The 27,317-nt window shown below is 46.6% G+C and overlaps 1 protein-coding gene across 1 annotated transcript in view; it reads right to left on the reverse strand.

Moving 5' to 3' along the window:
* LOC117043028 (inactive dipeptidyl peptidase 10-like) overlaps positions 1-21,155 on the reverse strand; it is a 40,168-nt gene extending 19,013 nt beyond the window's left edge. Inside the window, exons 1-12 of the mRNA XM_033142652.1 lie at positions 20,981-21,155; positions 19,096-19,191; positions 16,431-16,525; positions 15,238-15,312; positions 12,982-13,034; positions 11,591-11,672; positions 8,288-8,408; positions 7,409-7,563; positions 5,780-5,877; positions 3,891-4,014; positions 3,239-3,277; positions 917-1,024 (exon numbers count right to left, since the gene is read on the reverse strand). Coding sequence (XP_032998543.1) covers positions 917-1,024; positions 3,239-3,277; positions 3,891-4,014; positions 5,780-5,877; positions 7,409-7,563; positions 8,288-8,408; positions 11,591-11,672; positions 12,982-13,034; positions 15,238-15,312; positions 16,431-16,525; positions 19,096-19,191; positions 20,981-21,092 — 1,158 coding nt within the window. The 5' untranslated portion in view covers positions 21,093-21,155. The remainder of the gene's footprint in view (positions 1-916; positions 1,025-3,238; positions 3,278-3,890; positions 4,015-5,779; positions 5,878-7,408; positions 7,564-8,287; positions 8,409-11,590; positions 11,673-12,981; positions 13,035-15,237; positions 15,313-16,430; positions 16,526-19,095; positions 19,192-20,980) is intronic.
* Between the last annotated feature and the right edge of the window lie 6,162 nt (positions 21,156-27,317).

Below are 27,317 nucleotides of genomic sequence, written 5' to 3' on the forward strand. Positions count from 1 at the left end.
ACTTTGCCGGAGCGGTACCTATTTATCTACTTGCACTTTTGATGTGCTTTTGAACTGCTAGGTGCTCAGGAGCTGGGACCGAGCAACGGGAGCTCACCCCATCGCGGGGATTTGAACCGCCAACCTTCTGATCAGCAAGCCCTAGGCTCTGTGGTTTAACCCACAGCGCCACCCGCGAACTTCTGCATATTGGGTTGCTACTTCATGTCTAGTTAAAGTGGAGTGGGTAGGAATCCTAGATGGAAAATGATTACTGTTTTTGAAGCTGGGGCTTCATGGTATATTGAATATTTTCCTTCAGACTAAGCTGAGGATCACAATAAGAGACACACACTTCTTCTCCAGTTTCCTGTGCATATTGTCTTTCACACACCATTCCAGTTTCCTTATTAACCGTTCCCTTTGGTCTTCCTTCTTCCCCCAATGCCCAGTCTGTGGTTCCTCCTTTTCCCGTTACTACCATGCTGTGAACCACAGAGAGTTTCCAAGTTTTGCTTTTGGTTTTCTAGCCAGGGCTACTGTGCCTTTAATACCAGGCACCAGCCAACATGGTGCCCGTCAGAGATGTTTTTGTTGCACTCTCAACTCCCAGCAGCCCCAGCTGGCATGGCCTATGGCAAAGGGATTCTGGGAGCTGTAGTCCAACAACACCTGGAAGTCACCAAGTTACGGTAGGTACCCCTGAAAGATGCCTTATGAAATTCAGCCAAAATTCGCACACCGTCCTAGAGGCACAGGTTGCCCAACCCTGCTTTCAAATGTCTCATGGGACACGGCACAAGATGGGAGGCCTGCAGGCATGTGGAGAAGCGAACAGCAACTTCTGTAGGAAGCTGTTCCTCATCTGGAAATGGGGGGGGGGTTCCTAAAGCTGGCAGCCACATACAGCAGGTGGATATCGGGTAGCTAAATTTACCTGCGTGGAAAGCATGGTGACATGGTGGAATTCTCCACGAGGCCCCTGCTTCACAGGCACCGGCAGAAAAAGTGTCTCGGCATCTTCAGAAAAGATAGGCATTCCTTGCTGGGATACATAGGAAGGAAGATGTGAATGCCCTGCTGGATACGCAGGTGAGTGTTTGATATTATTTATGATGATGATGATGATGATGCCCTATAACCACAGACCTGAGGGCGGTTACAACATAAAATCACAATATAAAAATGGAAAATACAAAACAAAAACAAAAACAAACCCATAATGCCCCCTGCCCATTACAGTTTAAAAGGCTATGAATTGAAACCGGAGATGCTATATGTACCTTTCCTGGCTTATTTGTTTGTTTTGTATCACAAAAAAAGCTTCAGTAAAAATTATAGGGGAAATGGGGCACTGGATGTCAATCAGCTAAAGGCCTGGTTGAGGAACGTTTTATTTATTCATTATTATTATTATTATTATTTATTATTATTATCAGATCTCTGATGGGTGTGGGCCGTCCCCCTCCCTCTGCCCGCGTGCCTCCCTAACTCAGGTGGCGGCTTTGCCGTTGCCCAGCAGGGCTGCCCTTCTTAAAAACAGACTCTAGGCACTTCAGGTAAACTCACACAGAAACAACTTAAGTTTACTAAACTGGGAGCCTTGCTTACACCTCGGCCTCCAGGCCCACCTTGGCTTGCTCCTCCGGTTCCCTTCTACAGGAAGCTCTCCCTTCAAGTATTTCCCCTTTGACCCGGGACCTCCTGTAACTATACGTAGTGGCAGCCAGCCATGCTCTGAGCAGCACTGGGTGACCGAGTCTAGCTGCCGCCACGTTCATTTCCCACAGGGCCCGAGAGTGAGGCTCGCTTGGGGGCATGTGGGAAAGGAAGATACAGCAGTTAGACCCACCTGCCAAGCCTGGCTCAAGTGTGCTGCCAGGCTGGACATTGATTTATTCATTTTAATGCCACATGTTAACTTTGCCTGTGGTTCAGAACACCCTGGGTTTGCATTGCATAGGATTCTGCCTAATCATTAATCCACCTAGATGTAAAGGTAAAGGACCCCTGGATGGTTAAGTCCAGTCAAAGGCAACTATGGGGTTGCGGCGCTCATCTCGCTTTCAGGCCAAGGGAGCCGGCGTTTGTCCACAGACAGCTTTCCAGGTCATGTGGCCAGCATGACTAAACCGCTTCTGGCGCAAAGGAACACTGTGATGCAAACCAGAGCGCACAGAAACACCGTTTACCTTCCAGGCACAGCGGTACCTATTTATCTACTCGCACTGGCGTGCTTTCAAACTGCTAGGTTGGCAGAAGCCAGCCAGGACAGGAGCTCACCCCGTCACAGGGATTCAAACCGCTGACCTTCTGATTGGCAAGCCCAAGAGGCTCGGTGGTTTAGACCACAGCCCCACCCGGTGTCCATTAGCTCAGTAGTGTTTACACTGACTGGCAGCAGATCTCCAGGACTTCCAGAAGGAGTCTCTCTCTGGCCTACCGCAGATATGCTGAGGATTAAACCTGGGCACTTCAGCATGTGAAGCCAATGCTCTGTCCCTGAGTCACAACCCTTTCTCCCTCTCCATTCGGGTTGCCTTATGTCATTTGTCTCTCCTCAAGTCCTCAACCCTCCAACCAAAGAAACGTTTCATAGTTTTTGGGTCATGGGCCAGGCTGTGAATATTCAGTAGGTCCTCGATTTCCCAGTATCTGCAGGGGATGGAGCCTGAGGCAAAGATGGCTGACCTGTGGCCCTCCATATGTTGTCTCCCATCACCCCGACCATCAAATCCAACAACATCTGGAAGACCACACAGGTTCCCCACCCCTGAAGGACACACCGAAGGAACTATCAAAAGTCAAAACAACCGGCAGAAAAACTAAACACAAATAGTGATATTATGTGATGTTATGAAATGGATGGATAATTTGGAGAAGGCATTTTTAAGTTCTCGTCCACCATCTCTATGGCTGTGCACTTATTGGCCAGAATATCAGAAGCTGGGAATAGGTTTGCTTCCACACACAAAGGCCTCTCCAAGCCGCTGTTTGCTTTTCTGCCATCAGCCGGGAGCAGAACTAGCTTATTCTGGATAGCAAACATTTACAACTTGGGTCCTTTTACGTTACCTGACACCCTTTGCTAAATGAATGGTCATTCATTGTTTGTGATGATGATTGACATGGACATTTTGAAGAATGTGTGTGTGTCAGTTGATTGACAGATAAACAGCAATTTCCTGATGAGATGTGGGAATGTAGCTGGCCTGGCATAGGGAATAATAAAGGAGCAAAATGATCTCAAGCCTCTTACCTGCATGTCGACCCAGAAATCTGATGTCACTTTGTATCTCTAAGAGGATGCAAAACGTGGTTAGCAAAGCCTTTGGGAGGGAGAAAATAGGACAAAACTGCAGCCTGGTACCTCATACTATACCCCCAAACACAACCTCACCCCTGTATTCTTTATTAACTCCCTGAGGTACTAAGTTAGAACCCTCTATCCCCTCCCCTTTCATGAAAGGATGCATTTATAAGGTGGATTTTGAAAGGCTTTCTAAAGAACGGCTTTTAAAAGGTAGCTCCATATATAGAAACCCAGTTCTCTCACACACAGAAGTACATGAGAGACAATTTCGGTATAGCTGTTAAATACCACGACCTGGAAGACCAGGTGTCAAACCCCCAGTTCTGCCATCAAGCTCATTGGGGCCAATCACCATCTCTTAGCCCAGGCACCCCCAAACTCGGCCCTCCAGATGTTCTGGGACTACAATTCCCATCATCCCTGACCACTGGTCCTGTTAGCTAGGGATGATGGGAGTTGTAGTCCCAAAACATCTGGAGGGCCGAGTTTGGGGGTGCCTGCCTCACAGGGTTGTTGTGAGGTGGGGGAAAGGTGGGATAGAGGAATGTCATAACAGAATAATACGGCTGTATTTTAGTACTGCAGTAACGGAGCTCACCTCAGTGCAGGCCCCTGTGGCAGCTTCACACAGACTCAGCACGGACATGTTCTGCGGCCTATTTAACCATCGCACAGCCAACCGGGAGTGCCCCACCCATTTTACCATGGTGATGTAATATTCCCTGGAAAGAGAGCAGTAGTGAAACCAGCATGCTTGGGAGGGAGGAAACTAAACAGTCTTGGCTCCCTCTGGGGTCATTTGGCAAAAAGTTCATCGATCCATTAGCCGACCAGCATAACCAGGCCCCTTTCTTTGCATTCTTGCCCTGTGCCGGACAGGAAGTACAAAAAAAAAGCAAGCTTCTGAACTGACCGGCACGGAGAGATGTCAAAGAATTTGGTTGCAGAGGGAAAACAGCAATGGCTGCACTTTGCATGTTCTGCCCTGTTGGATGCTATACATTAAAGCAGGAGTGGGAAACCTGTTGCACTTGTTATAAAGAGTTCTAAGGTCTCAAATATTAAATAATGGGTGGACATAGCAGACAACACAGTGATTCTCCAAGCAGCTCTCTTTATTCTCAGGCTGGAACAGAACTGAACTGAAGGGCTGAGCCAGCCTGCTTATATAGTACCTGTACTCAGTAACATGCAACAGTAGCAAGTCTCTCTCTAGCTAACTATCACAAAAGAATGGCCAGGCTGCCCAGGTAATGCAATCAGTGACCATTGTCAGGTATTCTAGCAGACAGGATTTCTGCTGTAGACTGCCTCCTATGATGTATGTATGATGATTGGGGGATAGTCTTTGGCTAAGGGCAATGTCAAAAGTCTCCAAAGTTTCCTGCACACTTTTGTTCAGTGTCTCTCCCTCCTTGGAAAGGGGGGGGGGGCGACGACTCTAGTACAACATAAATAATAAACATCTGCCTTGTTTTCCACTGGATCCTGCCTCCATTCATTTTTTTTCTGGCCAATCATGGACTTAGGGGACTCGGGGTCCCATTGGGGAGTTGGGCAGCAAAAGCAAAAGTCCATTTTTTACATCACCCTTCAAGGGCAGCCCCTTATACAGCATATTACAGTAGTCCAGGTGGGAAGTCAACAGAGCATGGTGATGATGACACTAGTAATAACAGCAACAGCAGCAGCAACAATAGCAGCAGCAAATTTTTACAGATATAAGCAGTGTTTTTTTCTGGGGGTACGTATACCCCTAAACATTTTGTGAATCTTTGTACTTTTGTCCATTTACTGTATTTATTTTTCCTGATTTGAACTATAAAATGGCGATTTTCTTGAGTCAAAATGAGAGTACCCCTAAACATTTTTTAAAAAAGAAAAGCACTGGGTATAAGGAGGATGAATTTGGATTGGAAGTGTGGCCACCAGGCCCGTCTTAGAGGGATCAGCCGCCCTGGCGCAGCGATCCCTCGGCGCCCCCAGCCTGCTGCCTCTCCGCCCACCTCCCTCCCGCGCTGGCCGCCCCTCTGGAGGGGGGGTGGGCAAGCGGGGGATGAGGGGCGTGGCGTTGGAGCAGGCGCTCGCGCGCCGGCGGGCGGGCGGGCTGCAAGCCGGCTGCCCTCGCCTCCCAGAGCCCCAGCTGGAGTGCTGGAAGGTCGCGCAAAGCCCCGCGCCGCTCCAGCGCTCCAGCTGGGGCTCCGGGAGGCGAGGGCGGGCGGCTTACAGCCCGCCCGCCGGCGCGCGAGTGCCCGCCTGCCCGTGGGGGCGGGGGCGGGTTGGGGAGGGGGATCCCGGTATGCCGGCGGGCTCGCGGGGGCGCCCCTGGGGTGCCCGGCGCTCTGGCGCGCCGTGCCACCGGCCTCTATGGATGAGATGGCTCTGGTGGCCACACGGCTCAAAGGAGACACTTCCTGAACTTGCAGCTGCTTGGATAAAGGGGAACAAAATCCCACCAGGCAACACCGACCCTCCCTTCCCCTTCACCTGCCCTGGAAGGATTCCGGAGGTAGGAGCTCCAGCAGGTGAAGCACTCCAGATAGGTTCACCACAAAGAGTTGAACTGAAGGGATGGGCTGTCCGGCCTGAGAAGAGAAGAGAAAGGGGAGAGACAGGAGGAAGTCAAGGGCAGGGAACAAAACATGTGAACAAGTCAGGGTGGGAAGAGAACATGCAACAGCAGGAAATGTCAGCTGTCATCAGTCATAAGCATTCATGCACTAATAGCCAGGCTGGTGGTACTTATAAGCAAACCATATTCCATAGGAATGGGGAACCTGTGACCCTCCAGATGTTGTTGGACTACAGCTCCCATGAGCACTAGCTAGGATCGCTAATGGTTAGGGATAATGGGAGTTGTAGTTTAGCAACATATTTACGACCACAGGTTCCTCATTGCTGGCTTTGAGGTGCCAAGAGTCTACACCGGGCTCTGCAAACCCTTAAGACCAGACCCTCCAAGTGTCCCTATTTCCCAAAATTTACAGAGGCCAAGTGTCCCGCTTTTCCTTAGGACCTCCCTATTTTCATCAGAGAAATGTTGGACAGGTGTATAAGACAGGTGTGGGGAAACGATGGCCCTCCAGATGTTACTGAACTACAACTCTCTTTTTTTATAATAAAATTTTTATTTTCTACATTAAACAACAAACATATCAAACAGATAAAACAAAGACAATTGACAAATAATAAAAAAACACATCAAACACATTAAAACAACATAAAAAACAACAAAAGAAAACTCATACATACCTAAACTGGAACATTAGAAAAATCAATGTTTAACTCTAGTTTCTATCTTCTTTGGGGGACTTCCCCCATTCCCTCAACTGTGTTCAATATTAATATACTTTGGTAACTTTGTAACTATTTTCTTAACATTCACCACTATTCTTAATAATCTTTAAGATACTAACTAATCATATATAATTCATTACTTAAACAACATATCCTTAAGCGTTTCTAAATATTTTAAACCATTCATAACATTACTTCTTGTATACTATTTTCATCTAACATCAGCTAGCTAAAGCCAATTAAACAAGCCAGTTCTGCTTCAAATATCTAGCTTTTCACGATTTTTTAAATAGTCCTTAAATTTCTTCCAATCCTGTTGCACCTTCTCCTCCCTCTGGTCCCGGAGTCTCGCGGTCAGTTCGGCGAGTTCCATAAAGTCCATTAGCTTCATCTGCCATTCTTCAACTGTCGGGATCTCTTTACTGAACTACAACTCTCATCATCCCCGGCCATTGGCCATGTTTTCTAGGGCTGATGGGAGTTGTAGTTCAACAAAAACTGGAGGCCCAAAGGCTCCCCTCGCACCCGATTTGAGAGGATAAATGTGCAAAGTTAGACCAGCAAAAAACATGCAGGTTGGTTGGTTGGTTCCTCTAAGGCAGGCATCGCCAAACTTGGTCCTCCAGCTGTTTTGGGACTACAATTCCCATCATCCCTGACCAATGGTCCTGTTAGTTAGGGATGACAAGAGTTGTAGTCCCAAAACAGCTAGAGGGCCAAGTTTGGCCATGCCTGCTCTAAGGTCACCTAAACACCCTTGTGACTGCTGGCCTCCCTCTGGTCCACCCCTTGGCATGGGAGGACAGAAGTGGGACTCACCTTAGGATAGGGATAGTGTTGGCTGGCAGGGTATTTTCCTCCAAGAAACTGGGGCAGCTCCATCTTTGGCACCAGGGAATTGTTGATGGAAAGATAGGCTAGCCACATGCTATCAGGTGAACACCAGTGGGTGCTGGCAGCCTGCAGGATCTCCTCTTGGAAGGAAGCGGGGGGGGGGGGGGAATCACACCAGATGTGAGTATCAAGCAGTAAACCACGTCTGCTGCAGCCCACCTGCCTTTGATCATGAGATACGCAGAATACACAGAATGCACAAAGGGGCACTCTTTGTCTCCGAAAACATCCGCTTCTCTGTTACTTCCACCTAGATTACTTGCTCAGACCCCTCCCCCCCCCTCATTCACCCATAATTTTCAGGCCTCAACAGGCAGATCACTCTGAACGGTTCTACCAAATGCCACCCCTGAAAGCAGAGTGTTTATTTCTGGAAAGGTTAAATAAAGAAATAGCTCCCCCTGCAGGCCAAGAAAGACACAACTGGCCAATGCACTTCACTGCACTTCAGAGTGCTTCGTTTAACTTTAATTTTAATTAAACTTTATCGATGTTTTGCTGGTGACAGGAGAAAGTGCAAATTGCTCCTAAATGGCCATTAATCAGAACTGCACGGACTCAGAGGGGAATTGAGAGGAACTATTTTTTGTTTATTTCATAAAATCTGTACGCTGCTTGACTGTTAAAAAAGAAAATGCCCTCACAAGTAAAGGCAAGACTTTTAAAATCACAGGTGTGTGAAAGCATTCCGCTGTGTTATTCTGGCACCGCAAAGAGGGTGGGGCGATGCCACCCCCTAGAAGACTGCTGCCCAGGACTCCTGACTGTGTTCATAGGGCCTTGACCCTACTCAGGCTTCTTCACCTTCATATAGCCAGTCAGCAATCCCATTGAAGACAACTGCTTGGTGCCCAGATGTGGTGATGCGCTTGGCCCGGCTGGAGACTCCAGGCTGATAATAAATGTCGTTATCCAGGATGAACACCTGGGAATGGAATAAATCAGTAAGATGACTGGATCAGCTCGTCTGAAACTTCTGGTTCTATTATTGCTACCAGGGATGCAATTAGGTAATTTTAGATTCTATACTAAATTGTATAAGAATTGGGGGCTTCCCAATTCAGAGGGCAAGGCATATTCCCTCCGTTACTTCAAAATGTGTTAAGCCAGCCCTGCTGTATTTTCAATCTGTCACCCCCCCCCTCCTCTCCAAGTCAGTTGAATTCTTCTACCCTAAGGTCCTGCCCCAATGTGCCCAAAGGTAAAGGTCTTCTGGGAGAAAATCTATAATGAACTTAAAAAAGTGTTGAAAAACACATTTACTAAGAAACCAGAGGCCGTTCTGCTGGGCATGACCAATCATGAGATCCCCAACAAAGATAGAATATTTTTCATGTATGCCACCACAGCTGCAAGGATTTTAATTGCTAAAAACTGGAAAACTGAAGATCTACCAACAGTGGAAGACTGGCAGATGAAGTTAATTGAGTATATGGAACTCGCAGAACTGACCGCAAAACTCCGAGACCAGAGGGAGGAGAAGGTGCAAGAAGACTGGAAGAAATTTAAAGAATATTTGAAACGACGGGAAAAGTTAGATATTTGAAATTGAAATCAGTGGATATTATAGGTGATAGCATTAAAATGTTAGTTTAAAGTAGAACATAAGAAGGTAGAATTGTGATTTTTTTTCATTCTTTGTATTTCTGTGAAGAATAAAGTGATAGATATAAGATGACAGATAAGGATAAGGATTAAGATTAGTCGTAAAAGTAGAGTTAAAGTAGTTATAAAGTTACTACAGTATATTTGAAATGAACGCAGAAGAGAGGACGTGAGGAAGTCCCCCAAGTAAGATTTTAAATAAGATTAAAATAGTTAAATAGGTGTTTTGTTGTAGTAGGTGTATTTTATGTATTGTATAAGTTTTTCTTGTTTGTATCTTGTAGCTTGTATTGTGTATGTATTCTTTCTTTTTCTTTTTCTGTATTTTCCTGAAATATCAATAAATTTCTTATAAAAAATAAAAATAAAGTCCTACCCCAATGGCACCACGGGTGATCACAGCAGCTTTCTGGGGAAGCTAACCTTAACTAAAAAGGTCGGGGAGCCAAAGAGCAACTTCACAGGCAAAATGCTGGTTTATGCTGCCGCGATCCACCAGGGATCCCTTCTCCAGGTCTTGCCCACAGGGATCAACTGTTGTTTTTGCTGCTGCTGCTGCTGCTGCTGCTGCTGCAGCCATGCTCACCAAGCTCTAACTCAAACTACCGAGGATGGAAATCAAGTCACAGGCCGCCCTGCGTTGTTCTTGGTTGTGACATATGCAGTCTAATCTACAACGAGAAAACTACCATTGGGCAAACCTTGCCAGAGGCTGGGGTGGGAAAGAAACAGATGCAAACTGAAAATGTCCTGCTAAATCCATTTCCCCCCACCCTTATATAAACTAGGGCTGCTTTAATCTGACTGTTAAATAAAATCAAATAAACAAGGAACATTTGGTGTTATGTTAGAGGGGATGCCAGGAAACAGGGAATTATGTTCACATGTGGTGGGGGTGTAAATATCTGCACCTTTTTTTTTTTTGCAAAGGGTGTTTAAGGAGATAACAGAAATCACTGGGTTGAAGTTGACTAAAAGTCCAGAGGTAGCATTGTCATCAATTTATGGTGGGGTGGAAGGTTCGGCAGGCTATGAAGGACTTGCTCACAAATTTATGGACAGCTGCACGAATTATTATAGCTAGGAAGTGGAAAGGGCAAGCAGAATATAAAATAGAAGAATGGTATAAAGAGGTGTGGGGTGTTGCTATTAATGCTAAATTAACATGTGCCATTAAGGTAAGACAGGGAATATGCAGGAGAAATGATTTTGAGGAGACATGGAGGGTGGTTTGTATAATTTGTACTGTTAAAACGAAAAGGGATCAAACCATCACAAGAGCTGTTGGAATTTTGGGAAGTTGGATAGTTACAATGGAATGGTCTTGGTGGTGGGGTGCACGTTTTTATTCTTATTTATTTATGATTAATACTTTGTCAAATAAAAAAATTACAAAAATAAAAATATACTAGGGCTGCTGCCTGAATAACACCAATTGTGGTCAACAACTTTGCTTTTCAGCTAATGAATTAATTTGGTGGGCAAGACAGCTCTGCATTGTCCATTATCTGTGCCCCATTATCCATACAGAAGCCAACCAGCCTGGCCCTCGGATCTTCCTGGTACTGAAGGGACAGCACCGTCCATCTACTGAGGGAGGCAAGCCCACACAGTTCTGCTCTCCAACGCTTCAACTCCATCGCTGCTTGCCGCAAACTCAGATGCTGCATTGCAGCTGCACCAGCACCATGTGAGCAGTGCAGCCATGCCTGCTGGAGCACATGGCCTGAACTGGTTGCCTCTCTGTTTGCCGGCGCCTCTTCCAATGTTGCTGTCTGTGACACACTGGGAGAAGGCAACTCAGGAAAGAATGGGGATGGATCCCAAAGGACTTTTTATGTATGCAACAACAACCGCACAGATGTTACTAGTGCAGAGATTGAAAGACAAAACAATCCCAACCAGGGAAGACTGGCAAACCAAGTTGATGGGACTATGCCGGAATGGCAAAACTAACTGGAAAGCTCAGGAACCAAGAGGACAAGAACATTTTTTTAAAAAAATGGGAAAAAATTATAATGTACTTAGGAGACCATTGTAAGCAGATGAAAACATAAGCAGGATCATAGCTGTCAACCTTCCCTTTTTTGCGGGAAATTCCCCTATCAGTACTATAGTCTATAGTATAATACTGATAGGGGAATTTCCCGCAAAAAAGGGAAGGTTGACAGCTATGAGCAGGATTTTAATCTCACTTGTAAGGTAAGAAAGACTAAGGATAATTCAGATGGACAAAAAATGTGGTTAACGGATTGATATGCAGTTGTAAATGTTGACATAAGGACCCATGGAGGGGACGGGGGGAAGTCTGGAAATTCAGAGAAAACTCTTTATATGGTTTTGCAGTTCTTTTGTTATAAATTTGTATTTGTATTTGGTTAGGGTGGGGGAAAGCAATCAATGCCCCCAGCACCAGCCAGTTGAGATGGCAGCCTCACTCTACCTAATGGTAGAGCTGGCCCTGAATTTATGAAAATGTAAATAAACTGAATAGGTACTTACCAGCTGGTTATCCTTGGCTCCCCAGGCTGCATATTGCAGACGCACAGTATCTGCCTTGGGCACATCGAGGTTGCTGGTCTCCCTGGAAAAGGAAACATGAGATCACTTTCCTGCAGGAGAATTATTTGGGAAGTGCGGCAGGCTGAAAGAGTGCAGTAGGGCGTCTTATGCTAATGCCTGGTCCACTGTTAGCAAGACTTTGTGTAATTTGGGGGTGGAGCAAGAGAGACTAAACAAGGGATTAATCTATTAGTCCCTCTCCACAGCTAGAAGGGAATTTTGCAAAAAATAACCTAACATATATCGGCATAGATAGTTTATAGTTGTAATCAACAGCTTCAAATTTTTGATTTTATGGTGTGTGCTTTTAATAAAGTAGTGACAAGGAAACTGAGGTTCGTCAGCTGTTCTACAACCCCACCCAGCACGGCCAACAGTGAGTGTAATCTGGGGGCCTTGCAGCTTCCCTCGTCCTTGAATATATTCATTATTACAAAAAAATAATCTAGACTTAAGGACATAAAGACAAAGTAAAGTGAAAGTCAACAAACCATTCAGTTTATGGTACAGTGCTGAAACCATGGGGTTGGGAACAACGAACCGGAGCAGAAATATTTGGTGCTGAACAATCAATGACGCAGCCTTGTTTAATTAAAGATCTGGAGGACTAACCCAATGAGGAAAGGCTGGAGGTGTCTGTGTAAATTTAGGAATATATTTCACAAGTTACAAGACTCCAGCGCAGCGAGAACTTCTGGGTAAGAATTAATATGAAACCTGAGTGTAGGAATATAAGATGTGACAAACCCCTCATGTGGGTTTAGCTTTCCACACACAGTACATGCTGGGAACTCAGCTGTGTTCATTCACTGAGTGAAAAATCCTAAGTATGCGATCGCTGAGCACTGTAATCTGCTAATGGATTTCACATTAATTCCTACGCATAGACCGCAATGCCTACAGAGAGATTTCGTAATGGCAAACTGGCTGTCAGTCAACAGGAAAGCAGGAAGGGTGCTTTTAAAATAAAAATAAAAAGGATCTCTTTATTTAAATGTTCTTTTAACAAGCATAACTAATTACATAATTACTAAGACCACAAAGTATTACAAACAACGGTTTAAAAATAAATAAATGTAAAGGGTGTCAGAATGAAGAATATGTGTGTTTATGTTGAAAGCTGCTGTGCCAATCCACAGCAGTAGGATAATAATTTTTGGTACTCACAACACATGTGACCCACCCAGGTCCCAAAGGTTGTGGACCCCTTTAAGATATGGAACAGAAGTGGGACATACGTGATGGAATAGATTCAAATAACAATACGGCAAATAAAGACCTCGTTGTTCTCTTTGAATAAATTCGTCCTATGGTGTGGGTCCAGTTCTTACCTGGTGCCCAAGTTATAGATCAAGTAGCGAGCTGTGAAAGAGTAGCGAAAAACCTACAGACCAGCAGGAAATAAAAAGTTGATGTTAGTATGGAACGGTAGACGCTTCCTGGGACATCAATTCTCCCTTTTTCTGCAGCTGCCTCTACTAATGATACCCATGGTGGTTGGCTTGCCTGGCAATCAGATAGGAAGAAGTAATGGACAAGTTTTGCCCAAAGCTGGATTCCTTTGGAGCTTGAGTGGTCCAACCAAATCCAGCTCTCCCCAGTCTACTATACCATGTTGGCTCTAAGACCCTTTGGAGCGAAAGGGATCATTTCCATTTACTCTACCAAGCTGCTTTTTTTTTTTGCCTTCACCTAACCAAGCTGGATGGGACGCGGGTGGCGCTGTGGGTTAAACTACAGAGCCTAGGGCTTGCTGATCAGAAGGTCAGCGGTTCGAATCCCTGTGATGGGGTGAGCTCCCATTGCTCGGTCCCAGCTCCTGCCCACCTAGCAGTTTGAAAGCACGTCAAAAGTGCAAGTAGATAAATAGGTACCGCTCCGGCGGGAAGGTAAACGGCGTTTCCGTGCGCTGCTCTGGTTTGCCAGAAGCGGCTTTGTCATGCTGGCCACATGACCCGGAAGCTGTACGCCGGCTCCCTCGGCCAGTAATGCGAGATGAGCGCCACAACCCCAGAGTCAGACACGTCTGGACCTAATGGTCAGGGGTCCCTTTACATTTTTAACCAAGCTGGATAGGCTTATATACTTGGGTCACATCCACAACATACACTTAAAGCACATTTAGAACTGATGGCTTCCCCCAAAGAATTCTGGGAACCTCCACTTACCCCTCATAGTTACAATTCCTCCCAGCACCCTTAAAGAACTACAGCTCCCAGGATTCTTTGAGGCAAGCCGTGTGCTTTAAAATGTATGATGCAGATGTGACCTTCGCTCCAGTTCTCAATACCGTTGAAGACCTTGATGCCTTTTAGGTCTGACATCAGCAGGGAAGTGGGTGGCGCTGTGGTCTAAACCACTGAGCCTCTTGGGCTTGCCAATCAGAAGGTTGGCGGCTTGAATCCCCATGACAGGGTGAGCTCCCATTGCTCTGTCCCAGCTCCTGCCAACCTAGCAGTTCGAAAGCACACCAGTGCGAGGAGATAAATAGGTGCTGCTGTGGTGGGAAAGTAAATGGCATTTCCATGTGCTCTGGTTTCCGTCACAGTGTTCCGTTGTGCCAGAAGCGGTTTAGTCATGCTGGGCACATGACTCGGAAAGCTGTCTATGGACAAACGGCGGCTCCCTCAGCCTGAAAGCAAGATGAGCGCCGCAACCCCATAGTTGCCTTTGACTGGACTTAACCATCCAGGGGTCCTTTACCTTAGACGTGTGATCACAGATGCACTTAGATGACACTTGTGGACTGGAAATCTGAGGAGAGGCATGATTTTAACTTACCGGTATAATCAAATTGCCATGGGATGGGATGGGATGGGATGAGGAAAGGAGTTGAGCTATGGTCTATGCAAACCCCGATTTTTGGTACCTGTAAGGTGCTTTTGCAAAGTATTGATCTGGCACTTCTGCTGCTGCATTAAATTTGGAAGCTCCTGGGTTTTGTAGCTTCCAGTCCTGCTAAACGTAGTAGTTCATAGGCTTCCGGCAAGTCTGGCTTCACCCTCCCTTTCTCACAGCTCCCAGTGATGTGGTTCTTGGCTTAGCCCCTCTTACTGGTGCCTTTCCAGGAGTTCATTCTAGCCACCGAAAAAATGATGGCTGCTCAAACAGCCCTATAGCCCAGCTGCATCTATACCAGCCCCACACCAGGCATCCTATATGTGGCATAGCCACAACAGTTGCACAGTCCAATGGGGAGACCTGGTGGGCCAAATCAGGCCCACAGACCAGAGGTTCCCCACCTATGAGATAGACTACAGCCCCATTAGAAAAATTTGGTTTATTAGCAGGAATGGATAGAGAAGCAAGATTAATTTTCCACGGCTGGCATGGAGAACGGTGGCTCTGCAGTTTTCCACATTAATATGGTTTATAATTATCCAAGAAGGGAACAGGGAAAGGCGGCCAATTTCAGCACCAACTGGCCTGTTCAAGATTCTGTTTGTGATAAATCTTGACCCTTTCTGGGGCAGGTGGCGGGTGGATCGATTCCAGCACCTCATATGTTTAAAGGTTTTGCCTTTTTATATATATAAAATGCATTGGGTGGAGGAATTAACCAGCCTGCAAGCACTTTGGGCCCTTACCTGCTGCACATCGCAAGCCAAAAGCAGGAACTGCAAATCCGGTGACACTTGGAAGCGGGAGGCTTTCAAGAAATGCTGTGGAAGGGCAAGAAAAGAGGGGATGAAAGAAGAACGGGGTTGTTAATGTAAGATGGGGCAACTGCACCTATTCTTGAGGCCAAACTTATTTTGTTTTTCATATTGAAGCCTTTCAGGTGCTCAGAGCTCAAGAACAGGTGAGCAATCTGAGCTGAGAACAAGTAGGCTAAAGACCAAGAAGCTGCCTTAGTCACCTCATTGGTCCATCTAGCTTAGTATTGTCTGCCTCTCTTGGTATTGGGTCTCCAGCTGTTTTTTGGACTACAGTTCCCATCATCCTTGACCACTGGTCCTGCTTGCTAAGGATGATGGGAGTTGTAGTCCAGCAACAGCTGGAGACCCAAGTTTGGGAAACTCTGGTCTAACACCAAGGGTGGTGTAGGGGCCCTTCAGATGTTGCCAAACTCCCAACAACCCTGAAGATTGGCCATGCTGGCTAGGACTGGTGGGAGATGGAATCCAACAACATCTGGAGGGCCAGAAGTTCTATGCTGACTGACAGCAGTGTTCCAGGGTTTCAGGCAGGGGTCTCTTCTCAATCCTACCTAAACATGCCTGGGATGGACCCTGGGACTTTCTGGCTGCAAAGCAGGTGCTTTGCCACTGAGCTGCAGACCTTTCCCACCTGAAGGAAGAACTGATAGCTGCTCTCAGTCATCTGTAGAGCTCTATTTCAGGACAGGGGCACCCAAATTGATCTTCTGGGGTCACCTATCCAGAAGGAAGATTTTGGGCATATCTCAACTTAGTGCTAAATTGGAAACAATCCATAGTTTGGCTCCAAAGGATCTTCAAGTTTCTCCTAAGCCAGGGGTTGGCAAGGTTTACTTCGCCTGGGCTGGTTCACTCCAGCAGAGATCCCTCCGTGGGCTGGAGTGTGCCCACCCACCATTTCCTGTGACTGCGCAGACGTGATTTCCAGCGTCTGCGTTTGCGCAGACGTGATTTCTGGTGCCGCAGAAGCGAGTCCCAACAGCAGGCGGCTCAGTTCAGGGGCGGCTCGTGAGCCGATTAAATGACCCCCGTGGGCCGCTTGTGGCCCATGGGCCTTAGGTTGCCGACCCCCTGCCCTAAGCTTCTATGATCAGCAGTGGATGGCAAGTCGCTGTTCTTACCAGATCTCTGTCCTCCACCAAGAGGGTGCTGTTCTTTTGGCCAATGTGCCACTTCATCATGGTCCCTGTGTCGCTTAGCTCCACCAACTCATCATCTGGGCAAAGAAAAAGCAAGCAAGCAAGCAGGGTGCCCAAATTAACTTCTCAACCAGCGGTGGTTTCTGACATTGGCTACTTACACGCCACGCTCATTTTACACTTCGAGGGGTTTTTGTGTGTGTATAGAACAACTAACAAAGGCAAAAATAGTGATAAATGTAATACGCAGAAGTTGGCTTCTTCTACAGAAGCACGGGAAAGGGAAGGAAACTGCCTGCGGGCGAGAAAATTAAAGAAACTAGGTGGTTTGCTTTGCAGACCAACTCCAGTCAAACTTCCCCTTTCAAGAAGCCCTGCATTGCAGGAATTCACCTTTGCTTCATCCACTAGGTTTCAACTCCTTTCCCACAGCTAGATGTTGAATCCAGAACATTTAAAAATAAGTGTTGCTGTGGTATCCAAGGCTAAACTACACACAACATTAACTGCATGGATGCAGTCATGCACGCCTTTTTTTTTTAAAAAAAAATTTGTAAACAGTCCAGAGCGGCCTCAAATGTGTGGCAGGTGGTTAACAGAAGTTTAATTCTTATTTTCCCTGCCACACTCCCAACAAGTCTCTTCTCTGAAGGTGTCATTTGCAGTTGAGGGGAAACTCCCACCAGTGCCAAAGGACACTTCCCTTGAAATACAGGCAGCAGCTTCAGAGAGGATATTTGTTTCGAGACTGCAACAGGGTGAAGAAAACTTCTCTTTCCCACCCACCTTCCAGGGTCCCCAAGCTACTCAGGTTTCCCTACAGCTGCTATTGGGAACCCCTTGGGCGCTATGGCGGGGCAAGGAGGGAAAATAAAACAAATACAAATAAATAAAATAATGTCACATCTAATTTGACCCTGAAATGAGGAAAATACTGTTATAGGTTTCAGGGGGGATCCCTCTAAACCATGGGTAGGCAACCTAAGGCCTGTGGGCCGGATCCGGCCCAATCGCCTTCTAAATCCGCCCCGCGGACGGTCTGGGAATCAGCGTGTTTTTACATGAGTAGAAGGTGCCCTTTTATTTAAAATGCATCTCTGTGTTGTTTGTGGGGCCTGCCTGGTGTTTTTACATGAGTAGAATGCGTGCTTTTATTTAAAATGCATCTCTGGGTTATTTGTGGGGCATAGGAATTCCTTCCCCCCCCCAAAAAAATAATATAAACCGGCCCCCCCTCAAGGTCTGAGGGACAGTGGACCGGCCCCCTGCTGAAAAAGTTTGCTGAACTCTGTTCTAAACCCTATACATTTCTAAATGGTAGGATTTTAGTTATTTGGGATGTGAAGGGAGAAATACAAGCTGTAGAGGGATTCCTGATCTAGCCTATGCAAAAAAAAACCAGGACCTGGTCAAGCTAGGCCCATTAAGAAACAATACAGGACCATTGAGGGGCATTGCCAATACAAGAGAGCTGTCCTCCGCCCTTGCCCTAGGGGTTTGGAAGGTTGCCAGGGTAACTGGATGGGAGGTGACAGGAAAAGAGAGTTTTTAGCAGGGTGTTATGGGAACAAGAAGGAAGAAGAAATACTTGGATCCATCTTGGGCAGGCTGGCTGAAGGCTGGCTGCACTGCTGAGAGGGGCAAACCCCTCTTGAAATGACCATGCTGTAAGATCTGGAGTCCCCCCATGCAGACTGAAGGTGTAAATAGGTGAATAAACCACATTTCTTAAAGCTACGACAGTCTCCGTCATGTCTCAATTCTCCAAAGGACCACAGACCCTGGGTGAGTGCCTGGAACCCCATGGGTTCTTGCCACCGGGAGGCACCTAACTTTTGTAGCAGTATGTTAAATAATCTAAGGAGCTGCAGGTACTCGGGAACATTTAAAATGGACTGAAGGGCAAGGTTTTCATTGGATCTGGATGTGCCAAATTGATCTTGTAAAATGGTTCAACTTGTGCCTGAGTAGCCAATCAGCATATCCTCATTCAATACACCTGCATCCCTGGTGACGACGTTTCAGGGTGGATGGAGTCATGTTCAGGGCATTTCTTGATATGTAAAAAAAATATTTATCTTGCGATTCTCTAGTAAAACTGTTTTGGAAGACGCTGGACTTCCTGTGAAGTTTGTCAGGGTTTCCCCAAGGATAAAGTCAGAAGGGAACACAAACTTCCATAAGAGCCTTTCTTATACTAAATCAGGCCATTTGTGTGTCTAGCTCCATCTTATCTATGTCAGAGATGATGAACCTTTAGAGGTCCATAGATTCCCCACCAGTGGTGTACACGGACTGGCAGACATTCTCCATGGTTTCAGTAGGGTTTTAAGTTGCCAGGAATGGAACCTGGGATCTTCGACATGCAAAAGCAGGTGCTCTACCGCTGAGCTACAGCCCTACCCATGTCCCCAGGTTACCTATATTGCCATGTTATTGAATGTCCACTGCCATATGTAATCGTAGAAGAGGTTTTGGGCGTTTCTTAGGACAAACTGTTGGTTCGTAAAAGACATTGGCTCCTCATAAAATCACTAGTGTGGAATAAATTCCACCAGGCAGCCTTTAGCCCAAACAAATCGGCTCGAATAAGAACACCTTATTGACATGTCCGCGTTCTAGCACACATCAGAGGAAAACAACTCACCTGTCACCCAATGTAGCTGGGGTTGGTGGAGTTGGAAATCATCACTCTCCAGGTCATCAAGAGTCAGAGGAGTGCGGAAGCCAATTGGGGGGTCTTCTAGATATGGAAAGACAAGGGTGAACAGCTGGCTAGTAGTGTGCAGCGCCACTCCACTGTGTGCCTGTTCTGGGCAATCTAGAGCACAGACAGGAAACCTGTGGCTCTTCAGGTGTGGTTGGACTACAACTCCCATCATTCCTGACCACTGAGCTATGCTGGCTGGGGCAGATGGGAACTGGAGGCCAACAACAGCAAGAGAGCCACCAATTCCTCAAGACCTGGAGGCCTTTTATAAGGGCATCGGCATGCATATTGAACATGCGAGGAAGGCAAAAAGTGGAACTGTGCTGCAGAGGCAGAGACGGTCAAATGGGTCCATTTCCGCTTCTAATTTTTCCAGTCTTCCATTGGGTTCTCCACAACAGCTGGCAATATTTTTTTAAAGTCCTCGGGGAATTTCACCAGCATTTTAGTGCAGATTTCTCCTAATTTGACCATTTTTACTTGCAATTTTGCCTCACATACCCATTTTCCCTAATGTTTATATTTCCCCTAATATAATGCACTTCCGTACGCAACTTTCACAGATACATAATTTTTATTATTGTATTGCCAATCTGACTGGGTTGCCCCAATGGGTCGCACACTTTATCCTCCTAGACATGTGCATTACAGATTACTTGGCTGGAGATATGCCTTGCCAACTTCAGAGAAGCGCAGATTTTGAAGGATGGCTCTGTTTCAGCCTGCGTACTATTTCACAACGCACAAATTGGGTAGGCTGGCCTTCAAATGTGAACGGATCTAAATTTCTCCGCAACCTTAGCTATAGGTGCCTGGCAATGTGCTCACTGCCTGCCTGGCTCCCAGACTTTTATAGCCGACACACTTGAGACAGCCAAGCAGAAAAGCAGAGTGAGTGGGTGCAAATCAGCAGAGAGATTGGCCTTACCATGGAGGCAGAGCTGTGCATCTTGGAAGAGGAAAATGAAGGGAAACTGGGATCACCAGGAAGGGAGCTGGCTCCTGCTTTTATGTGCACATCTGAGTCTCTAGCTACTATCACCAAAGGGTATACTCAATGAAGTCTTGTAAAGGTAAAGGTAAAGAGACCCTGACCATTAGGTCCAGTCGCGTCCGACTTTGGGGTTGTGACGCTCATCTCTCTTTACTGGCCGAGGGAGCCGGTGTACAGCTTCCGGGTCATGTGGCCAGCATGACTAAGCTGCTTCTGGAGAACCAGAGCAGCGCACGGAAACGCCGTTTACCTTCCCGCCGGAGTGGTACCAATTTATCTACTTGCACTTCGACGTGCTTTCGAACTGCTAGGTGGGCAGGAGCAGGGACCGAGCAACGGGAGCTCACCCCGTCGCGGGGATTCGAACCACCCACCTTCTGATCGGCAAGCCCTAGGCTCTGTGGTTTAACCCACAGCGCCACTCGCGTCTAATAGCCCATTATGCAAAGGATCTGCAGTGCCTAATTTGACTTGCATTGCACCAGTTTATTATCAGAGGGGGCTAGCAGCTGATTTCTCTTTTAATGCTTCTCCTTTTAAAATAACAAAATACCCCGATTATGCTTTTTAACCCCCGGAGGACCAGGAATGTGCCAAAAGTTTCCACTATGCTTAGGGTTGCCGTATTTCAAGAAGTAAATATCTGGACACAAAACGTTATGCTGTTTTTGGGAAGGTTGCTGGCCTTTTTTTTGCGAAAAGTTTGCTGATTTCACCCCAGACACTAATTCCATCATTGGAATCCCGGGCGTGTCCAAGAAAATCTGGGTGTAAGGCAACCCTAACTAAGCTACCATCCATGAAAGCACCCTGCCCTGCTGGCATCACCTGGAGTGAGCATCAGGATAGCCACAATGATGACCGACGCCAGCATCGCCACTACCAACATTGCGATCCCAATTCCCTTCCAGTTGCGTGGTGGGGATCTGCTGAAACCCATGTTCTGCGTGAGGAGGGAGAGAAAAGATCCTCGGTTAGTGCAAACCAGCTTGCTTCATTCCAAGTTTAGCTATGAGTATTTAACTCGTCCCAAGTTAAACCAAGTGGAAGAGGGCTATCTATTTCCTCCCATTATAAGACCGTACCTGCTCCAAAAACCATTGATTGTGAAATGGCCAGATAGCATAAACCATGGCATGCTTATGAACCATGGTACGCTTATGAACCATGGTGCCCAAACCAACAAGGTGGCCTTCAGGTGTTTTAAGAGTCCAACCTCCATAATCACTGACCATTGGGGCTGATATGACGTTGGAAGTCCTGTAACATATGGAGGGTAGCAGCACGCTGGCCTGGCTTCTTCCAGTGGAGTTAAAAAGACCAGATTCCTAGGTGTAAACTGGATTCATGGAGTAAACTGGCCTTGCTCCCTCCGGTGGAGTCAAAAGATTCCTAGCTGAAGCCAAGGTGTGTCTGATGTTGCATGTTGAAAGCTTCTAGGAGCCACAGTTGAGAGCTGAGTGAGGGGCCCAAGATGGACAAACTACCTCAGAAGGAGCATGACATGTCCCCACCAGAAGCACCGCCCCTCCCCTAACACCCCATACACTCCAAAATACAGCACCACTGATGTGCTTATTCAGCAGCAAGTCTCCAGGTTTGCGATCATGGCAGGTGTGGCTGTGTGGCCTAATGGAGGAGTCATCTATATCCATGATGCCTCTTCATAAAAAACATCTCACTGAGTTCTGCGAATACAGGTTGTATGTGTTCTTCTTCACAAAGATGTTCCTCAGGCTGGGATAGGATTCTAGGCTGGTCATTTATTACTTTTTGCTTGCCCTATAGAAACCAGGAGGTGCTAATAAAAAAAAAAAAAAAGCTGATAGAGGCTAGCTCTCCGATTGATCTATAAACCCACAGGGCTTTTAAACTAATTGCCTGGCACCATTTCTGTTCTTTTCCTCCCTTGCTGGTATTTTCAGTCTTAATTAAGAGATCACTTCAGAGAGCTGCCAAAGCAGCTTGGATGAGAGCCCGGCAGGATGGGTTCATGGCCCACCCCAAGGCACATCTTTGCTCCTGAAACATTTGGACTTGGAAGCCACAGTTTGGCTCCCTATGCTGCAATGCTGGCCCTACAGCTCTCTTGAGAGAAGTGATTGGTGTCGCCCACAACGGAGACTTTGCAGGCAGCTGTTGCTGCGTTTAAAATTCCCCACATTCAAACCTGTCCCACCCTGGGCAATTGGGTTTCCAGTCTAAGGCAGATCAAGGAACGAGCTTTTCCTACAAAGTAGGTGTGGGGAACTTTTGGTCCTTCAGATGTTACTGGACTACAAGTTCCATAATCCCTGGCCATTGGCCATACCTGCTGGGGCTGATAGGAGTTGTAGCTCAGCAACATCTGGAGGCACAAAGTTCCCCCACAACTGCTATAAAGCAGGGGTGGCCAACTCCCAAGAGACTGTGATCTACTTACAGAGTTAAAAACTGGCAGTGATCTACCCCTTTTTGGGGGTTCAGGTCAAAGTTGTTGAGCTTTTGGGGGGAGGAGGAAAGCCCTGTTTTTTAGGCATTTAGGTCAAAGTTGTTGTTGAACTTTTTTTAGGAGAGCCAAAGTTGTTGAGCTTCTTTGGGGGAGCCAGTGATCTACCAGTGAACTACCACAGACATCCACTGATCTACCTGTTGGACGTGCCTGCTCTAAAGGATGCTCCTGACCTAGATGTCATACAACCCCACCCCCCAATCACCCCTGGCTATTGGCAATGCTGCCTGGGGCTGATGGGAGCTGCAGTCCAGCCACAGCTAGAGGGTACAAAGTTCTCCACCACTGCAGGACAGAATCTAAGTACTGGATGAGGGCAGCTCCAGGTTGTGGGTGCGATTTAACTGAAGCAGAGTGGTTGCTTCCATCACATCTGCCAACTACTGCCAAGAGCAGGATCCCACGGCATATCTGAACTGGTTCATTGCCCCCGCCCCACAGAACCTCAGTAGAGGAAAACTACGTATACTCTCAAGACAACTAATAGGACTTCAGTTAATATTGGCAGGCAGATGTTACTGGTGAGACAATCCTCATTTGTGGTAGCACCACAAGGAGTTAGGTGTCAGGGAAATGGTAAATAAATAAGATAAATTCAAGCCAGTGATGTCATGCGTCCACACTGGCCACTTTTAGCCCTTGCATGGGCACAGTTTAGTGGTGTCTGTGCCACATAGGGAAAGGTAAAGGGACCCCTGACCATTAGGTCCAGTCATGTCCGACTCTGGGGTTGCGGCGCTCATCTCACATTACTGGCCGAGGGAGCCGGTGTACAGCTTCCGGGTCATGTGGCCAGCATGACAAAGCCGCTTGTGGCAAACCAGAGCAGTGCACGGAAACGCCGTTTACCTTCCTGCCAGAGCTGTACCTATTTATCTACTTGCACTTTGATGTGCTTTCGAACTGCTAGGTGGGCAGGAGCTGGGACCGAGCAACGGGAGCTCACCCCATCGCGGGGATTCGAACCGCCGACCTTCTGATCAGCAAGCTCTAGGCTCTGTGGTTTAACCCACAGCGCCACTCGCGTCCCGCTGTGCCACATAACCTGGACTAATTCTCCTCCTCTTTCACTGTTACTTGCCAGCCTTGTGTGCATGAAATTATTCTTCAGTCACCCTACCTAGGTAAGCTGTCCCTCCATGTAGTAAATTCACACACCATGGAAAGGGTTACGCAAAACCTCTCTCTCTCTCTCCGATTTCCTAGTTTATGGTCTGTTGAGAAGTTTGCTGTTGATTTAAAGGTGGGAAAGCGTTCAAAAACATAGAAACATCCTGCAGTCTGATGCAGTCTAGTCCAGGATTCTACCATCTTAAGTCTTATAACTTCATTCTGCAGACCGTATAATCACCTCAGAACTGCTCCCGTATTCCTCACTAGAGAGCATCCTAAGTCCCACCCCTGAAGCAAAGAGAGAGCAGCTGCCCCTTATCGTATTAAATGTACCCCTTAAAATGATGCCTAGAATAGAAAAAAAGGAAAGGGGGGGAAGGAGATACCTGTATAGATGAGTGTGGGAAACACCAGCAATTCTGCAGAGCATCTAACAGGTCTCATAATACCAAACAGATGAAACATTAGACATCCATTCAGTTTTCAGTTTGCTTTGGCTACTGCCCAACCATAGCAGTATCACACATTGTGAACTGCAATATAGAATCACCTTGATACAGCCAGGACAAACGTTTTGGAATGCTTTTAAAAACATAAATATCAAATAAACTCCCCAACCAAGGATGTTTTTAGTCAGGCACTTCCCTTCTCCTCCATCCCACCCCCTGCCAAAGTGCGTAGGAGGTAAAAGCCTCATATAGAAGGAGAAAGCACGTCTGACCCACTATGCAAAACTAATGTTAACAATTTGGATCTAACCCGCAAAGCGCAATGTGCAAAACAGAACATGTAATGAAATCAGCTTCAACTAAATTAGGCCCATGGGTATTGGGGTTTTCGAAGGAAAAAAAAATACTTTCCCAAGTTTCAATACTGGGGCCAACAAGAGTGGGAAAGAATCCCTAAGTCTGTCTAACCCAACTCTCTCTCTCTCTCTCTCTCTCTCTCTCTCTCTCACACACACACACACACACACACACACACAAACACAAACACACACTGCTTCAGGGCAAACTGACTAGCTGAACCTACAGGCAGAACTCACCAGAGCGGTTGTCATGTTCTGATGGGTAGCAATCATGCCGGGGGTTTTTACTGGAGAGAACTCCAAGACAAGCAATGTACTGTATATTCTCCTCTCTCTTCGTCCCTCAGGAGATCCGTCAGGTCCTCTTGCTCTTCAGAAGTGGCAGCCAGCGTCACTAGGCCATTTCTTGCAGAAACCCCCCCTTGGCGAACACTTGCTATACTGACCTGAGCTGGAGAAGGAGGGGATCAATCAAGATGACAGACCGCAATCTGGGCTCCCTCAGCAAAAAAAAGGAAAAAAAAGGGGGGGTGATCCTGCCAATGGCTTGGCAGGGAGCATGGCCAATTAAGGAGGATGGAAGGGAGACAAGCAAAGGAAATGTTCAGGCAGGAACCTAGGAGGTACGTTAACTGTTTAGGATACAGAGTTGGGAGGAGCTAAATGATTACAGAGGGATCCCAAGTTGGGCGGCATCAGATCCCCAAATTTTCAAAAAGCTTGAAAGACCTGCAAAAGCCACCAGATCCAAGAACTTACTCGACACAGGGAAGCTCTGTCAAATAGCTATGCTATTTTAGGCTGCATCAACAGAAGTACAGAGTCCAGATCAAGGGAAATATTAGTACAGTGGTACAGTGGTACCTCGGGTTACATACGCTTCAGGTTACAGACTCCGCTAACCCAGAAATAAAGCTTCAGGTTAAGAACTTTGCTTCAGGATAAGAACAGAAATTGTGCTCTGGCGGCGCAGCGGCAGCGGGAGGCCCCATTAGCTAAAGTGGTGCTTCAGGTTAAGAACAGTTTCAGGTTAAGAACGGACCTCCAGAATGAATTAAGTACTTAACCAGAGGTACCACTGTACCTTGGGTTACAGACACTTTAGGTTACAGACTCCGCTAACCCAGAAATAGTACCTCGGGTTAAGAACTTTGGTTCAGGATGAGAACAGAAATCGTGCCGCGGCAGCGGGAGGCCCCATTAGCTAAAGTGGTACCTCAGGTTAAGAACAGTTTCAGGTTAAGAACGGACCTCCGGAACGAATTAAGTTCTTAACCCGACGTACCACTGTACCAGTCTATTGTGTCCCGGTCAGGTCGCTCCTGGAATACTGTGACCAATTCTGGGCACCACAATTTAAGAAGGCAGTGTCATAGATTACGGTATATTGCAATCTCATGATTTGCACATAAGTTTGTAATGGAGTACATAAGTGGGCCACAATATTGAAAGCGATCACCTACCCTTAACAATGGTACTCGCAGGTCCACTCCTAAATAATTCCTCCATAAAAACTCAATTTATCTCCAATGCAAACCTAGGCATAACCACAGCCAATAGAATTAAATGGACCCCTTTACTTAATTTAGCTTCGACTCACCTTCTTCATACAGATGATCTAAAGGCCATCCATACTGCCATTATGTCAGCTACTTCTGCAATTATTACTTGTAAACTGAAGCTCAGGAGTGACTGATGGGTTCAAGGCCCTATGGTACGTTTTTGTCCGGTTTCTTGGCGATTTCCACTTATATCCCACTCAGGATATAAATGTTGCTCAAGACGCAACAAAGCAGTTAAGTATTCAAAAATATAAATATCCAAGAGAAGAATGGAGCGCAAAGTTTTAAAATCCAAGAGCACAGCAACATACGGTACCTTGAGCTGAGGTCAGCCCACAAAAGTGAGGCCTGGTGTGATAGCTGCCTATGAGACTGGCTCAATGTCTGATCTCATTTTAAGTACATTCTGAAGCTAAGTGCTCCAAATTCAACAATAGGAAAATAAATTATGTGACCTATGCAAATCTTTAGATGAAATATGGCAAGCAGCATTTTCCTCGGATTGGGCACTATCCCTCATGAGAAAAGTCTCCCCCCCCCAAAAAAAACGTATTTTCAATGGTTTTTCTTTCCTTTGGGTCTCTTGACCAATCAAACCTGGATATTGGGGTTTGGTGCCACTGAGAGATTTTTTTACTGGCCAATGGGATCCTGGCATCCTGGCTGTGATTCTGGCGTGTTGCTAATCCATAAGAACAAATTAGGCAGGAGGGAAATTGCTGTCAAGACAGATAGTCCTTAAGGTTGTCACTTAACTGGGCACTTATCTGTCTGGAAGAAGTGCATTATGATTGAGAGGACAATGGATGTCTGAGCCAGCTCTTAGGCTCCTGCTATTTCCTGGAAGGTGACTCATGAGGAGCCTGCTGTCATGGAAAAATGCAGAGCGAGTGTTCAATCAACAGGTAAGTGCAGGTCTCGCAATGTAACCCCATCCCTTAGAAGCATCGGTCACAGGAGAAAGCAAGTCATTTTATTAAAAGCAGGCGGAGGTGGCGATTGTCAGCCTGAGGGCCACATTACATCAAGGGTAACATTCAGGGGAGGGTGCAAAAAGTGGGTGGGGCTGAAATTATGTAATATCCCATTCACAGCTATCCACTCCTACTGAGGAGGGAGATAAAAAGATCCGGCCCACTGGCTAGAAAAAGTTCCCCACCCAAAACTAACACTCTTAATGTCTCTAGCTGC

The sequence above is a fragment of the Lacerta agilis genome, chromosome 2, assembly GCF_009819535.1.
Source record: "Lacerta agilis isolate rLacAgi1 chromosome 2, rLacAgi1.pri, whole genome shotgun sequence".
Taxonomy (NCBI): domain Eukaryota; kingdom Metazoa; phylum Chordata; class Lepidosauria; order Squamata; family Lacertidae; genus Lacerta; species Lacerta agilis.